Genomic DNA, 18,697 nt, shown 5'->3' on the forward strand with positions numbered 1-18,697 from the left:
ACCTTCAGCGCCGTGCCCGTGCGGCGCTCTCGTTTACTGGCTCTTCTTCCCAGGCCATTGTGTGACTGGCAGTCTCCTTTCCAGTGCTTTTATTCCATACAAGGCCCTGCCAGAAGCAACATGCGCACAGCACGAGATCTCAGGCCTACGTCACTCTCACTCACTACCCCAAAGCGACCTGGCGAGCAGCAGGCAGCACTGAGAGAGAGGAAGCTTTTAATTGGCCAGAAGCACTTTGAGTGAACACAATGTTCTCAGGGCCTGTCGTACGAACAAAGAACAGATTCGTCACTTGCTTCACGCTGCCCTGGTTCAACCTGTGCCCACAGGCAAAACGTGAAGGTTGCATGTGATGCTGACATTTTAACAGAGAGCAGAGGTTGTTTAGATGAAGCAGTTGGAGACGGTGAGAATCAAGGCGCCGAATGTCACCTCTTGAAGTCACTTTTTGTCACTGACGTCGGATGCCGTATTTATGTGCTGTAACTCACAGCGGTGAGCATATACAGTGCTGGGTGGTCCAGCTTCAGTTTGTGGGAGCCGACACCACCTTGAGCAGGAATCTTTATGACCGTGTGTGTGAGCTGAATGTGTGTCAATAAAATGGGACTGCTTTTGCCGTTAGTTTGTCCTCACCTGCACAAGTTTAACAGTAATTTCAACAGCATGTCCACTCTCCAGAAGACTTAAGTTTTAATGGACACTGTTTAAAATCAATTAAAGAAATAACTCACCCAGTTGAGTTCTGAGGGTTTGGGGTGAGAGAGATGTCTTGTTGGTAGTTTATTGTTTTCTATTTTTAGTTTTTTTTTTTTTCTTGTTTATTTATCTTATATATATAGTATTTATATTTATTGTTTATTTTATTTTATTTGTTTAGGTTTATTGCTTTCAGGATGGTGTTTCTTTTCTTTCTTTATTGGATGCGACTGTAAATTTAGTTTTCGCATAAATCAAAAAATGCAATTGTGAAATTCCAAACACAAATATTTATTCAATTGCATATTCTTAAAATTAAACGTAAGGAAGTTGAATTATGAATGGATTCACACTGAGAGATTTACAAACTAAAAAAAAGCTTGATGTCTTTCTTTTTTTTCTTAAAAGATTAGATTTGTATTATTCTTTCCACTTTGTATGTAGTTTATATATTTCATAATATTTAATAAATCAACATCTATTAAATATTTATCTTTATTCTTGTAATAGTAATATGATGATTTTTTTATTATTTTTTTATTTAGTGGACTTTTGTGGGTCAGGGTGAAATAACACAACACTAACACTTTACACTTCCCAGAATGCATCACTTGTGCATAATTTCTATGCAATGCAGTAAATCACTTTATCATTGCAAATTGGATTAAGTTACTTCGACTATGTTTTAACTGTGATAATGAGATTTCACATTCTGCTCAGCGTTTGACGTTTAACAAAGCAGTGACACATGAAAGAAATGAAGAATAGCAATTTACAGTCCCCGTTCTCCTCTATTGCCTCGCTAACCAGTGCTAAAAATGATGTCGACACACATATTTCATCTGTCTTTTCTCTGTAACACACACACACACACACACTGATCCGTCACAGGGAGTTGATGCCGTGCAAACACATCTCCGAGTGGCCTTCAGTCACAACTGAGCATGCAAAAGATCCATCAAGCTCATTTCAAGCATCCCTGTCTAAAATTACCAATGCATTTTATCCATTACAAACCAGACAAATTGCCAATGCATTTTATCCATTGCAAACCGGACATTTCCAAAACGTGGGCCATATAAGCTTGACACCCCGCCTTAAGCAGATCCGAACTACTGCTCGCAATCCCATCATGCCTAATACAGTCAATTACACCTCAGTGAGAGAAAATCCTTCATCTGGTCACTGCAAGTGGCCTCTAATAGCCTTTACTTGACAGCTCTCACAGCCTGAGAATATATTAGGAGCGCCGAGTAAACTTAATCATGCTTCGTGTCGTTCTACCTCACGGCGTAGTTTGAACCGAATGGCTCTTTGTTCTGCAAATGGCCCCGTGCTGCCAAACGCCACTAGCGCGTGTGTCTTTTCCGAGGTTTTACGGCTCGGTGCATTTGGTCCGGTTAGCTCAGGCCGTTCCATTGCTCATGCTGTGTAACATGTAATGATATGGTGTTACCGCTGTTGTGGCTCCACGCAGCTAAAAAACAGAAAATGGAGTCCCGGGGAGCAATTTGTTCCTCTGGCCGCTTTGACTGGAGCACAGAGCGGGTTTAAACAGCGGCTCTTGTAGCACTGAAGGATTCGTTTCAGCAGTCAGACTCCTGGCGTCATGAAAAGTTGTTCACCGCTGCCAGGGGCTTTTGTGCAAAGCTGCACGCGAACTGCAAACGGCTTGAAATGTGTCGACTTTTACAATGCAGGTTAACTGTGCGCGTCCACGCTCAGCACTTGAACTGAGCTCTAGAGGGCTTTCATTTTTGCCAGGCAGTTGGTTTGTTCCTGATGTATATTGATACTAACTGTAAATCTGGCTTTCCTGTGGAGTGACGCAAGTGTGACCGAGAAGTTTGGCTGGAGATGTGGCTGAGCTGAGTCAAAGAGCAAATACAGTAGGTGATTTATTGGCGTGACGTGTTTTAGCCAGGCCAACTCACTATGATTAGCATGTGGAGTTAATGATGTGAGAGGTTCAACATGAACAATATTTAATATGCAATATAAGAGATTTTTGTGCTGCAATGAAGACATTGCCAAACAGATATATACTGTACATAGATAGATAGATTGATTGATTCTGGCAGAATGAAAGTTTGTCTGGTCAATGCTTTTGTCTTTCTTTTCCTGGAATCCTAAAACCCCTTCTCTGGGGTCTTTTGGTGCTTTACCCAACACCCCAACGCCGACCCTCTGGGACTGGATCTGAGTCGGGTCAGAGGTCGAGGTCTCAGGGGAGGCCAAGCATTTCCTGTCCAGCTCTTGTTTTTGTCTTTAGACCGGGATATTTGTGTGGACAGAAAGCGTGGAGCGGCCCGTCGCTGACAGAGATATGTTTTCACAGGCGCACAGGGATGTCCACCGCCAGTCAGGCCCAGTGACCTAGAACAGACACTGAAAAGTCATCATCGCATCCAAATCACTCTTACGGGCTTGGGTTACTTGCTGTTGTCTTTAAACAAATATTTAGCCTGTTTTTTTAACAGAGCAGAAAGCGATTGTTGTGAGAAGATGGGTTATTTATCAATGTGTTGCTCAATGTCATGCTAGGATCCTAAAGATTGCTTGAAAATTAATCATTACATATCATTTGAACTGATAAACTGTATACCTTCAGAGCAATATAAGACACTTTTGATAAAAGCATCTGCTAAATGCATTTATATATATGACCCCGGAGCATAAAACCAGACTTAAGTGTCAATTTTTCAAAACTGAGATTTATACATCATCTGAAAGATGAATAAATACGCTTTCCATTGATGAATGGATTATTAGGATCAGACAATATTTCAACTATTTGACTATATGTAATCTGAGGGTGCCAAAAAAAAAAACTAAATACTGAAAAAATCGCCTTTGAATTGTCCAAATGAATTCTTTAGCAATGCATATTATTAATCAAAAATTAAGTTTTGATATATTTACGGTAGGAAATATATCTTCATGGAACATGATCTCACGAAAGTCAACATCAAATCAAAAAATGGTCTGACTTTTTTTTTTCTAATGCACGTTTCTTGTGGAATATCCTGCTTTATTCTCTAAAATATGTCCGATTATAGAAGTAAAATGGGTTTCATGTTCATTTTAACAATGTGTCACATGCATATTATCAGAATTGAAGCTAACATTAATGCAATGTATATACAACTATATATTGTTTTTGTTGAAATGCAATTTTTATTTTTTTATAAATATGATAAATATCTGTCAGATGGCTAGATTGACTTTCTTAATGCATGTTACTTATATATTTTCTTGTTGAACATCCTGCTTTATTCCCTACAATATGTCCAATTATGGCAGTGAAACATTTAGTGCATTTCAAAACATTTATCCACCAGTTCTGACTTTATATCTCAATTCGGAGAAAAAAGTCAGAATTGCATATTTAAATGATGTGATTCTGAGAAAAAAAATCTAATGCACATCCCTTGCAAATTTTCTTGTTAAATATCCTGCTTTAACCCCTAAAATATGTCCGATTATGGCAGTAAACGGTTTGTGATATGCATAGTAGTAGTATCATAAACTAAACTGAGCTCTTTTCAAAATATTCTGCATGCAAATGTTTAATTATTTTGAGTTGGAATACATTCAGATGCATGAATGTATCGCTTTCCTCTCTGTGTTGTCCTTTCTGAAGTGTTTTGGCACAGCTCAGCAGGGTTTTCCTCACAGTAACTCCTCTCAGTATCGCTTCTGTCTGCGGCGCCATTAGGATTGCATTCACTGCGCCTCCTGCAGGACGCCAGAAATAAAATCAATAAAACGAGAGAGACACAAAGTGACAAAAGAGAAGCCTAGTTCACTAAAAACCCAGCCTTATTTAAGCGTGAGCGTCATTTGTGCTGAGTCCAGCCTGAGCTGACAAGCGGAGCGAGTGCTGAGAGTCTGGAATGGTTGGAGGCTATTATTCATTTTTCATTGCAAAGACGAGACTTTTCACTTTACAATCTATGCACAGACATTTCATAGCGCACGGATGCACAGATAAGGAGCCTATTTGCAGCTTTTCAGCCTCTTATTTTCTTTCTCATCAACAATTGAACACAGGGCTTGAGAAACGGCTTATTTAAATGAAGCGATAGACATCACGTGTGTGTGTGTGTGTGTGTGTGTGTGTGTGTATCATATCAGGACACAACTCTGTATAATGACATGGGTATGACACAGGCATTACAAGGAGAGGGTGACTTATGAGGACATAACCCATGTCCATTTTTCAAAATGCTTATAAATCATACAGAATGAGTTTTTTTGAGAAAGTAAAAATGCAGAAAGTTTCCTGTGAGGGTTAGGGTTAGGTTTGGGGTTGGTGAAGAGTGATAGAATATACAGTTTGTACAGTATAAAAACCATTACGCCTATGGGATGAACCCACTTTTCACTGGTTACTGTTACTGTGTGTGTGTGAGTAACCCGTGAGCGCGTGGGACGCTGGATATGAATGAATCATTGTGAAATAAGCGTGCGGTAGTCTGGCACTGGGCTGCATCGGTCCTGTGTGATTTCCAGCTCTCCCACTGTCTCTACATTATTAAAAGAGCATTAGCGGCGTAATGACTGAGGGATGCGTCTCAAGTCCTGCTTTCGGCTGCTGCGGCTGACGGAGGTCATGTGTCCCTGACAGATTTCCAAAAACCCCCTGAATGGAGAACTAGTGTAATGCCTGCTGTTTTATAATACGAGTATGTGAAATGGTGTCATATGCATTTGACACTTCAGGATGTTCAGCGGAAATTATTTTGTGTTTGTTTTGGGTTATCTTAGATCTGGAGATTTTTTATCAAATATCAAACTGCCAATAAAATATACTTAATATTAAAATGTATACGTTTAGAATAATAATAAGGATAATTACAAATGATTAGCTATTGCAGTAAGGTTTTTCCTCCTACATTTATCCATTGTAGATGGATAAAGAAGTATAGCCAAGAAAAATGGCTATAAAAAGATACTTTAGTGTCCCTTAATGTATAGAATAAATTATGGGGCTTTTTTAAAAAAATCCAATTTTGTAAAAAAACAAACAAAAAAAATGCAATGATAATAACTTCAAAAAAAAAAAAAAGTCAATAAAAAGGTATTTTAAAGTCCTATAAATTATATTTAATACTAATACTGATATATAATGCTGTGTGTATGTATATATATATATATATATATATATATATATATATATATATATATATATATATATATATATATATATATATATATATATATATATAATTTTATTTTATGTATTTATTTCTTGGGGGGGGGGGTATCTGTATTAATGCATATATTTTCAAAGAATAAAAATGGCAATACAAAGAGATCCATAATAATAACAGTAACATTTATGATAGTAGAAATTTATAAATAGTATTGTTTTTATTAATAAGAATAATTATTATTATTATTGTCATCATTATAGTTTAGATTTTTAGTTATTTTGCTTAATGGTTTTTAATCCAATGAAATAAAATGCAATTTTTTTATTATGCAATAAAAAGATAAAGTCCCATACAGTGCATACTCCATAGCAGGTACTCACTCCATTCATAAAGAACATTCACACACAGTGCACAGCAGAAATATCAATGGAAGGGTAGTATGTAGTTCTGAACACAACTGGAGAGATGGAGAGAAAGCGAGCGAGAAAAGAGCGCGTCTTTGCTGCTGGTGGGACTGCTGGCGTCAGCTCGTTCATGCAATATTAAAGCGCTGCTGCATCATGCACCTTATTATGAGGATTGCTTCATCTGTCACTTAGTCCTCTGAGAGCTGCGCCACTCTGTCCCGACTAGTTCTCCTCCATTCACCCCTTTCACTTAGAAAAGAGAGAGCTCGGGTTATTAATGGCAGATTATTGTCTGTCCTCGCTACAATGACGTCTGAATAAAGAGAAATCTCATTAACACGGTCCGTTAGTGTCGGTCCCTTGAGAAATCCTCTCTAGCGAGCGTTGCTTTTGTAACGGGGGATGATAAATATTTGTGAAGATGCAGTTAAATCCATTGTGTTTGCAAATATTTAAATTGAAGGGCAAGCGGAGTAATAGTTCAGATATCTGATGATTTGATTCGAGTGAGTGACGGCGCTGGCCGCGGCAAGCCTTTGAAATATCTTGGAAAATCTCTCCTCTGTCCATTCTCCCGCGCTTTATGAATAGTTTAATGATTTTAACAGCGGTAGATGAGGGTGGAGCTACGTCAGGCTCTGTTATTAATATAGCAGCTAAATGCCACACTGCCGTTTCAGTGAAATAAACCCCAGACCAGAAAAACCTTGAGGCTTTGCCTGTGCCTCGTTGACTTTTCAAAGAAGTGTTTCTCTCGGGAAGTCGTCTGAAAATGTGTTTTGTCCCAGAGGAAGCGATTGCCCGCTGAAGGTGTTTTGTTCGGAGCGCAGATACACCTGTCCTGCAGCTGGACCTCAACTGAAATGACTCGCTTGTTCAACTTTAGTGATGTTTGTCTTGTTTTTGATTTTTATAATATCGGTCATAACTGAGGAGAAACAATAGGTGTGGATCTAATGTTTGTTTAACTTTTCCTAGTTTAGCAGTTAAACGGGTGTTAAAGGAATAGTTCATCCAAAAATTTTAATTTTCTGAAAAAGTTCTCTCCCTAAGACTCACCCAAGATGTAGATTTGAAGAAATGTAGCATTGCATCACTTACTCACCAATGGATGCTCTGCAGTGAATGGGTGCCGTCAGAATGAGAGTCCAGACAGCTGATTAAAACATCACAATAATCCACAAGTAATTCACACCACTGTAGTCCATCAGTTAAGGTCTTTTGAAGATTAAAACTGTGTGTTTTTAAGTTCAACCCTTTGCTTTTGGCTAAAATACGAGTCCATAATCCATTATAACACTTCTTCCAGTGAAAAGAAAGTCCATCTCCTGTTGTCTCTTACAATAAAGTCCAGTCACACATTTGTTTAGAGCTGGTTTGGACTGTTTCGGCTTGGAAACGGTGCTTGATCTGGTCAGATTTCTCTCCTGATTCAGACTTTTCAACTGAAGAAAGCAGTATTATGGATTATGGACTCATATTTTAGCCAGAAGCAACAGTTTGAAGGTAAAAACATCTTAATGATGGATTTGTTTCTTACAAACACAAAGCTTTTGCCTTCATAAGATGTTAACTGATGAACTGGAGTGGATGTGGATTATTGTGATGTTTTTATCAGCTGTTTGGACTCTCATTCTGACGGCACCCATTCACTGCAGAGCATCCACTGGTGAGCAAGTGATGCAATGCTACATTTCTCCAAATCTGATGAAGAAACAAACTCATCTACATCTTGGATGACCAGATGACCATAACTACGTTAATAAATAAAAGTTAATATAATGCTTTAACGTATAACCTTGTAGTTTTATTGCCAAACCAATCTAAAGGAACAAATGGATTGTGAATCATCTCTAGAAACAGCGCTGTGTTTTAATGCCTCGTAAGTGTCAGAAAAGCCTTTTTGACTTGCGAGCGACTGAAGTAATGAATGAATGCATGATGGCAAAGTCATGAAAGACAGTCATTGGTTTCCTAAAGCTGCAGCTGAGGACACGGCTTGACCCTCGGCCAGAGAGCCTTTACGTAACATTATGTAACCCGGCCGAGATTCCTCTGATTGACACTGAGTTAAGGACAGGACTCTTTCCAGTCTGTCAAAACATAACGCTGCTATGTGACGGACAAAAAGAAAACTAGCAGAAAAGATATCATGATACCAGCCATATTCTTGTACCAGCGTGTTCACTTTAAATGTGCGAAGAGAGACGTCACATATTCCATTTCCTTTGCTGAAAATGTCATTACACATTTAAAAATGATATATTTTAATAGTAAAAGACTACAGTGAACAGTTTTACAGTTCTCTTCCTCTGTACAATGAAAAACTAATGGTCTTATAGTTTCTTAGTTTTTTTCTAATTACTTATATACAGTGAGTGCATTGTGTGTTTTTGGTACAGCTTGTGAAAAAGCTACTTTTGAATAATGACATGACTTATTTTTATGTTTATTATTTTGGCGGTTGTGTTATATAAAGATACAAAACAAATTTAAGTATGTCAGTATTGCTCAATATCTTTATGATAATATATTATAATATTATATTATGTAATATGATTATATTACCATTATGGTTCCCTGAAATATGTTTTGATTTTATTCTCTTTTGTTTTGTTCCATATTTGATTAAAAATATCAATAAATTGATCTAAAATAAAATAAACTTATTCTTACTGTTAATTTACTGTAAAGTTAAATACACTAAATAAAGTTGAATATATTTTGATAATAGTATATTTAATATCATTATGATATTATTTATTATAATAACATTAAATATAAATAATAATAAATATTGTTCTTGTTGTTATTGTACATTATTGGAGCTATTATATTGTTTATTTTGTGCTATAAATGTAAATGTAATATATATATATTACATTTATTTTATTTAAATATATATTATTATATTATGTTATTAAAGTAACCATAGCTACATATAAATAATATAATAAATATAAAATATATATACAGTTATTTAATAATATATAAATTTTGAATATATTATATATGTTTATAGTTATTTAAAATAAATGTTTTTTAGATTTTGTACATTTTGTTAGATGAATAGTTCAATGCGTATAGTTCCTGAAACGTGTATTTCTAGCAATCACAGCTACATCTATTATTGTTTTTTTAATAAAGTGCAGATTACACATGTATCAGAAGTGAACTGTTGTTTTTGTCCTCAACCTTATATAATATATTGAAAGTTATGAAGGCTGTAAATACTCCTGTAGTCCTGTTTCCCAGCGGTGATCTGAGGGTGGCCCTGATTTACAGCCTGTCCTGTCCCGCTGTATACAATAAACCCAGACAGAATGCCATTTGTTTGGCTTCCTCTCCCTTCAAACCAAAGGAAAATATTCTGCATTTTATTTTTAAAAGCCCAGTTTCCCAGGCTCGTGTCCTGGGGCTATTTCTGCGGGGTTTAAAGGGCATCTCGTCCTCGGGTGTTTCTCGGGACAGGGTGCTTCACGACACATTTTTTACGTGTGACTCTCGAGCCAACGAGGACTGTTTTCCACCCTGCGGGAACCTCCTACTGTCTGTTAATTAGAGTGTGTAAAGTTTACAGCCTTTGAGAAGCTGTTAAGCGGCAAAGAGCGACGAGTAAAGGCAGCCTGACTGTGAAATTGAATTATGAGCGTGTGTCACTGAACAAAATGGAAAGTGTGCGAGAGGGAGGAGGGAGAGAGAGAGAGAGAGAGAGAGAGAGAGAGAGAGGAATCCCTGGAGCACTGATACTTCCTCTCTCTCTCTCTCTCTCTCTCTCTCTCTCTCTCTCTGTGCTGTGTTTTTAGTGAGCGAGGTAGAGCGTGTAGCCTCACTAGATGCTGAATAGTGAATGGTGAATGGAATATGTGCTGCGCCGCTGTGTGTGTGTGACTCTAACATCCCGTCTGTCTGTCCACAGATGCTCCCACAGCAAGAATGGGACCACAAAAGAGGCGCCCGAGGATCTCAGGTCAGTGTCTGGAGGATTGAGAAAGAGCTGATGGATGTCTGAGAGGGAAACTGAAAGAAGCTTTCTGGATCATTGTTCATCCTAAAAAAAATTTTTTTTTAAATTTACTAAAAGAAAATGAAGCCTGGTTTAGATTTTTGAAGGTTTTGCATTGACACATTATTTTCAAAACAATTAATTCTATTTCTTCCAAAAGTGTTTTATTTAAGGAAAATGAAGGCTATTTTATAGTCATTACGTTTTACTTGTCTTGACACGATTTAAACAACAACAACAAAACTGTATGCATAATCCTCCTAAAATTTGCAAAATATTTTTTTTCATGATTTTAAATTAAGGATTTGTTTGCACTGTTACATTATTTTCTAAACAATTAAGCATGTTTTCTCCCAAAATTCTCGAAAGAAGAAAAAAGAAAGTGTATTTTTATTTAACGAAAATGAGGCCAGTTTTAGTCATTAAAGTTTTATTTGCCTTAAGACATTATTTTTTTAAACAATTAAGCATGATTCTCCCACAATTTGCAGAAGAAAACTATATACAATTTAGTTTTACTTAAAGTAAAAAAAAATAATAATTTAAAATAAATAGCTTATTTTAGTCATCAAGGTGCCTCGTGACATTATTTTACAAACAACTGCACATATTGCTTCCAAAATTCACAGAAAGCCTCTTACTATCATTTAAAAAATATTTTTAATATTTTTCAAGTTGCTTTTTAGTTATGCTTATTGAAGTTTAATAATAATAATTATTATTATTATTATCATTATTATTGTATATTATAGTTAAAAAACAGAATAACGAGAATCTAATGAAGAATTGTTTAAAAATAATGCACAAAAAATTTATAGTGGAAATATTTTGTCTCAGATATTGCTAGTATATTTCACAAATAATTACAAGGAAAAGGTTAGTAATGCATTGAATTAATCTTGAACTTTTGTATTTTAGTTATATATAGTTAGTTATATATATATATACGCTTCAGTATTCTTAGTTTTTATTCAACTTCAAAAATCATTGACTATAAAAAAAAAAAAAAAATTAAGATGCAAGGAGATTTTCAGCATTGCATTAATGAAAATGTGTGGTTAATTTGTGCTTAATTGTCAAGAAAATAATGCCACACTCAAGCAAGTCCTAATCGTCCGGAATCGTTCTCAATGCTAAATACAATATCTAATCGTTGTTTTGATTTTGGGGTGAAGTGGGGCCTGTGAGTTGTTGGTTTTGTTGCTAGATCTCTGATTAATCATTATGACTACAGTGTAAATAAGTCTGTGAGTTGGTGACCTGTGTGTGACCCCGTGCTTGTAACCGGGATATGAGCTCTTTCAAACATCCTAGTGACATCATCACCTTTGACCTGCTCTGCTGCTCCTTTGAACTTCACAATATGAATGTGCTTGTGAAACTTAAGGACGTGCATCAGAAACATTCTTTCATGCTAAAAAGTGTTTTTCCACCAAAATGATGTCACTTCCTGGAGGATGATGATAGCCTGAATGCACTGTAAGTCGCTTTGGATAAAAGCGTCTGCTAAATGCATAAATGTAATGATGTTGGTCAACAGCTGCCAGGATAAATGGTCTGGGTATTTTAAAGTATTAAGAATTAAGTATTTTGCATCTTGTGAATGTTGTTGTTAACTTTACCTACTTTAGTGGCTGTTTTATGTAATAATGTTACTATTCGCTAATAATAAGTTAAAAATAATAATAATAATATATAAATAAAAAGAAAAGAACTTCCAAGAAGAAAAGAGGAATTGGATTTGGGGGGAGGCAATGTTATTTTTAACCTTAAAGTATTATTAAAATGAAAAGTTGATTCTGTTAGCATTATTTAAAGAATTTAAATTTTTCCTTTCTCTTTGGAGTGTTACAAGCTCTTGGTGCATGAAGAAGATCTGTAAAGTAGCAAAGACTAAAGTCTTAAATCCAAAGAGATATTCTTTATCAAAGTTAAGACTGCCACGCCCCCTAAAACACCTAATTTAGACACGCCCCCACATGTCTACATCACTGTGTGGAAATATTTGCATAATGCCGCGTGGATTCAGTAACACAGTTAGTGTTGAACAGTCATGTCAAGGAGATGTGTGTGGATCTAGACGAGAGCAAAAACACTTTATTTGGTCTTCTGAAAGTAGATGCATTTAGGAATCTTTAAGATTACCTTTAACAGAACAGCAACGCATTTTATGGACGGACGTTTCCTAAACCTAGGAGAGGAGGTACTTCTGACTTTGCTACGACAATCGCGATTATGGAAAGGGAATTTACATTTCCAACGAGTGCTTGCGGTGATCGGCCAATCACAATGCACTGGGTCAGTTGGCCAATCAGAGCAGACTGCGCTTGTCAGAAGGAGGGACTTTGTAGAAAACGACGCATTTGAGAAAGACGGGGCATAGAGGACCTACAATAATGTAGTCTTCGAAAAATAATGTGTTTTATTTTGAAAAGTGAAAATTAAATGTTCTGTTACACCAAATACACAAAATAATGATCTTTAAAAAAGCATCTTGAATATAAAATGAATGAACTAACTAATGTATTGTTATTGTTAGGTAATCCTAGTTAATGCAATGTCAACTAATGGGATCTTATTATAAAATGTTATCAATTTTATAATATACATAATGGATAATTTCCCAATAGTGTGTGTGTGTGCGTGTGAAAGTATGTGTGTTAGTCGAGTGTGTGTGAGAGCAGGGAGTAGCGGTGACGTCTATAATGACGTGTTTCTGTTCTCGGTGCCAGTGCGTTTGTCCCTTGGTTCTTCATTCATTCCCAGCAGTCTAACCTCCACCTATTTCTGCCTTTGCCTGCGACAGAGAGGAAGCTCTCGAGTCCTTTTCTTTCCGTCGGGTCGCTCTGCGCTGTGGCATCGTGGCACGGCAGAAAGACGGCGCTTGCATCCGTAGCGCTAACAGCCGTTTGCACGAGGGGATTTGTGTGTAAATCCGCTGAGGTGAAACTAGACCGCTGGAGATCAGTTAATATTATTGTGGCACTGACAGAGACATATGTTAAAGTGTAATACACGGCTGAACATGACCTTAGAAATCAGCTGTCAGTCAGAGAGACTCACAATAGAGCTGTCAGAGCGTGCCGGGCCAGTGAGGGCGCCTCCCATAATGCACTGGGCCTTGAGAGAAGGCCGTGAGCTGATAGTGCAAACAATGCACAGGAGGAAAGAACGCTGTGTGTGTGTGGAATCACAGTTCTTAGTGAGCATCTTGTGTGAGTGTGTGTGTGTGTGTGTATTTGTGTTTATTTATGCCACTGCTTATGCAAACACAGTGTTCAGTCCTGTTTGACAAAAACACAATAAATTACTTAAACTTTAACTAAAATAATAATCAAATTGGAAAATATAAAAATTCAAACCCATTCAAAATATTAATATCAACTATAATAGTTTCTTGATAATACAAAAAAAAACTGTGGTCAATCAAAAATAACACTGTATCTGAACTTTATGTATGTTTTTGTATTCCAGAAATGTTTGCGAATGCATATAAATTGGAATTAATTCATTGTTAATAAAATAGTTTACTCTATATTCTGTTATATTCTTGTGTTTATGTACAGAAGGCTCCTAAAAGCATGCATTTGACTTTTACTACCTTTAACTGAAATACTCAACAAGATTCAAGTTAAAGAGAGAAAACTACAAAACTGTATAAAGATATCTACTAACGCTAATAAAATAATAAAATATAAGATGAATTTAGATTATATTATTCACAAATAACTACTGAAAATGTCAATACAATCTGATTTATATATATATATATATATATTCTGTGTATATATATATATATATATATATATATATATATATATATATATATATATATATATATATATATATATATATATATATATACCTTAAAATGAAAACTGACTGTCGAAGCAGAGAGTTTGTTCATATCATGTATAGCGTCTAATGCAATATGTGCACATTTTGTTGTGCAGTGAACAAGCTTGCATTATTAGAAGTGTCTGCATTTCAGGCAAATGAATAGTGGGAAGTGTGTGTGTGTGTGTGTGTGTGTGTGTGTGTTCAGTGTCTAAGCCTTGTTATCAGAAGGATATCCTCCCGCTGAGGATCGATGCTGCTCTTTCTGCTTCACAGCCATATTCAGACACACATCATGCACAGACATTATTTGTGTGTGTGTTAGAGAGCTAACAAAGCTCGTTCTCTTTTCTAATTAACCAGTTGTTTTATCATTAGTCAATTAGGGGACTTGGTTTTCTCTGTTTGCTGCATGAAAGACTGATTAGCACTTCAAAGTTCTCGTTCATCCACCAGCTTCCAAAGCGCAGCCAATCGTGTGCATGATTTCTGCCTGCTTTCCTCTCATTGATCTGTGGAAAGCAGCCATCTCCAGGATCCCCAGGCTGATAACGGTGTGCAGCAGTGCAAACACGGCTGTCAGCTGAACCTGTGACCCTTGACCTGATGGAGAGCGAGTGTGTGCGCCTCAGGAGACTCGTCTCTTCCTCGCACCCTTCCCAGGGTGCACTGCGTCTCCCATGAGGCTGTTATGTTGGTGTTTGTGTTCGATTACCATCACTCTCATTAGCAACAGCCACGTCACTGCTCTTTTACATAAACTTTTCTAACAAAAGAACTTTCACGTTATAATTTGCCCCAAATAAAATATGTATTATATATTATAACATATGGTGCATTTTAACCCCGAAAATTCATATCTGTATTGAATGTTAATTCAATTAAAAATAGAGAATTAGCTAAATTTACTATTTTCTTGTTAGATCCCTATCACTGTATAGTAAATAACCATTGTGATGGTTTGCTTAATTATAAGAGAGTTAATTAAAGCATTAATTAAAGAGAGTAAAAAATTGAAAAAACTTTAAATAATACATTTTATTATTTTGTGCATTATAGTTATATTTTATTAATTTTATTTTGTGTAATATTCGGAAATAGAAAAAAGGTATATGTATTAAATTTAAATATTAATAATTTGGGGTGAAAAGAAATAAGAAATTATATTTAGCTTGGAATTAGTGAACGTTATTCGAGATTAATCACATTTTTGTTTACATGATACATGTGTGAACTGTGTATATTTATTTTTTGATATTATTATTCATATAATATAATATATTGTATATAAATATATTTAAAATAAAAACAAAAAACTCTTAAATATATACATGCATGTATGTGTTTATATGTATAGGCATAATAAATATACACAGTACACACACATAAATTATGTAAACAATTTGTTTTATTTAATCATGATTAATCATTTGACAGCACTACTAGAAATAGTACATAAACTATATTTTATAATATTTTTTTAAATAATATTTTACTGTATATTATATCAATTTAAAACACAAAATTGTAATTTAAAATCTAAAATGGTATAAATACAATGCATAAATACTATAATAATAATAATATATAAAAAAAATGGTTGCATGGTTATTGTTTTATATTGGGGTGAGATATGATCAGTGCAGGTTTCTGAAAGGTTGCCTCCCATTGGTAGCAGTCACTGCTCATTTGCATAAACACAAAGTTTTCTCAGTTTTATCTCATCCCGTTCATCATCAGTAGTCACTGCTGGAAATCTCTAACTCTCTTTGAAACTAAATGACGGTTACTTTGGCACTGCAAACTCACCGTCAGCTTGAACGTCTCTTCAGAGAAACTATCAAGTGTCTCTGTGTCACCGGGAAAAAAAACTGTGAAGGAGTGGAAGGTATTTTTGGTGACCAATTTAGCCCAAACAACTGTTTATTGTGTGGGCCCTGAGGTAATGCTCTATGCCCGGCTGACACTTAGCAACAGGCTATTTTCAATCTAAATGCTTCCTGTGGTGTGAGGAGCACCTACAGTATCTGACAGCAGCGGCGCAAGCGTGCGCACACACACACACACACACACACACACACATTGGATGCACTTTACTGAAATGTTTTTGCTGGAGCTTAAAAGCCTGTTGGGGTTTGTGTAGATGATTGAAATGATCGTGCATGTACGTGTTTCGGTCCCACTTTATATTAAACTTCTGTCAATTAAATTAATAATTTGGTGCAATGCACTTATTGTATACATGCATGTTTTTAAAAATTTTAAATACCTGCATGAAATTACATCTGTAATTAATTTCTGTAATTACATTTAGTGTAATTACACCGTTGACCCATCCCTCGCACCTTAACCCACTATAAACCTACCCATACCACCAAACTTAAACCGGATCCCACCTCAACAAGTGTTTTGCAATACAATATGAACACAATAAGTACATTGTACACGGTGGTTACGGCCACTTAATATAAAGTGTGTCCCGTGCTTCTTTGCACAACCAAAATCTTAATTGATTTTAATTTTTTAAAGGTTTTTTTTTTTATTGTATTTGAATAATTTTAGTTTTAACTGATAATCCACCTTGTTGATAGTTGAATATAAAGTGAAAACTGAGTATATAATCTTGTGCATTGTATTATGAAAAGTCAGATACAGTGTTGTTTTAGTATCATTTATCTAGTATTATAGTTTTTAGTCAATATTTTTATATTATCTGTTTTTAGTTTGTCATTTGTATCAGTTTTTAGTAGTTTTTTTTTTTTTTTTAGTAATTTAGTACTTCAACTTTTAAAATAAATAAATAAAAAAACAAGATTGTCAACTAGCTGAAATAAATATAAGCTTTTTAAATTTTACTTTATTTCTTTACATTTTTATTTCAAAGTTTAAGTGTTTTTGTTGCATTTTTGTCAAGTTTTAGTCTTTGTAGTTTATTTAGTTTTAGTTAAAATGAAATTGACATTTGTTGCTTTGCAACTAGCTGAAATAAATTGTAAAAAAAAAAAAAAAAAATATATATATATATATATATATATATATATATATATATATATATATATATATATATATATATATATATTAGTTTATTTCAGTTCATTTTATTAATTTATTAATGGTATTAGTTTTAGTTAACGATAATAATAATGCTGTTCAGATGTGACTCACACACAATTCATTAAGGAAAGCGATCCACAGTTTTCCAAGACATCAAGTGGAAGGATTTCTCAGTCATACAGTATTTCCTGTGAATCACGCCGTGTGTTTTTGTGGAAAAGGAGATTTAGGGACTCTCAGAGGTGCTGTAAATCACTAGTCCACTTACGGATTTATGCGTTACGATGACAAAAAAATGATGTTCACTTTTGCACTGAGAAAAAATGCAATGAGATCAAGTATAATATTTAGATTCGGAGGATTCAGATCATTAGTTTGAGTCTGGATTAAAGACGTATGCATCCAGCATCACCACTGAATTTGTGGGATGCCACAAAATCTCAAGTAACCCACCTATGAAAACCACTGTACACAATATTAACATGGTCTGTAGTCTAGATAGAGGTTGAAATTCCCTTGGCTCTTGCTCAAGTGTCAAAGCGACCTGACAAACGAATGACTGACTCCTTCCGCCACTTCAGTATAATGAAGTGAAGTAAGTAGCCTTTAAAACGCTGCTCTTTCCACAAACAGCCATTAACATTCTTGTGTTGTGAGGAGCTCAGGCAGCTCACTTCATTCACAATTTAGTCCTGCTGTAATTTTTATGATGCCGTTGTGACACATTGGCTGTTAAAACTGCAGTCAAGGGGCGCAAGGCAATGGCGATACACAATCAGAGCAGTGCTGTAGTGCTATGACGGTTTGTCACGCTTGTTTTGAGTCATTTCGCATGCTTTAAAACCATAGCATACATTCCAACATCCAAGATTATAGTAATACCAATACTGGGTTGGTTGAGCATTCAAAGCACACAAGACTCGTTTTTGTGTATATGTGTATGTCGTATTTATGTACACTATTGTTCAAAAGTTTAATGTAAGATTTTTTCTTGCTGTTGCTGAAAGAAATTAGTAGTTTTATTCGTCATAGATGCATTAAATTGTCCAAACGTGACAGTAAAGAGATCTGTTATCTGTTTTTTTCTTTCAAATCAGTGCTGATGTGACACTGAAGACTGTAATGATTTAATGATGCAGAAAATTCAGCATTTCATCACAGGAATAAATTACATTTTAAAATATATTACTATAGAAAACCGCTATTTTAAATTGTAATAATATTTAACATTTTTAATCAACTTGCTGAGCAGAAAATACTTTTTTCAAAAACATTTAATAATCTTCCCAACCCCAAACTAAGCAGTAGTGTGTATATATTTGTTTGTTTTGGCATTATTTGCATGACATTTAAGCATATTACAACCCAAAAATTCCCACTAATAAATATTTTTAATATTACAATTAATTTGAAAAATGTAATTAATTAAGAGTACAAAAAGGCTACTATAACGACATGATATATAAATTATCTGTAACTTCATGTCTTTATTAATGATTAAATGTATATGTGTGTGTGTGTGTGTGTGCGTGCGT

At 35.2% G+C, this 18,697-nt stretch overlaps 1 protein-coding gene across 5 annotated transcripts in view; it reads left to right on the forward strand.

Moving 5' to 3' along the window:
• LOC113059501 (cGMP-inhibited 3',5'-cyclic phosphodiesterase A-like) overlaps positions 1–18,697 on the forward strand; it is a 98,524-nt gene that overhangs the window by 44,276 nt on the left and 35,551 nt on the right. For all 5 annotated transcript variants that reach the window (XM_026228054.1, XM_026228029.1, XM_026228027.1 and 2 more), the window contains exon 2: positions 10,185–10,235. In XM_026228054.1, the coding sequence (XP_026083839.1) occupies positions 10,185–10,235 (51 nt within the window). The remainder of the gene's footprint in view (positions 1–10,184; positions 10,236–18,697) is intronic.

This window comes from Carassius auratus, chromosome 4, assembly GCF_003368295.1.
Source record: "Carassius auratus strain Wakin chromosome 4, ASM336829v1, whole genome shotgun sequence".
Classification (NCBI taxonomy): domain Eukaryota; kingdom Metazoa; phylum Chordata; class Actinopteri; order Cypriniformes; family Cyprinidae; genus Carassius; species Carassius auratus.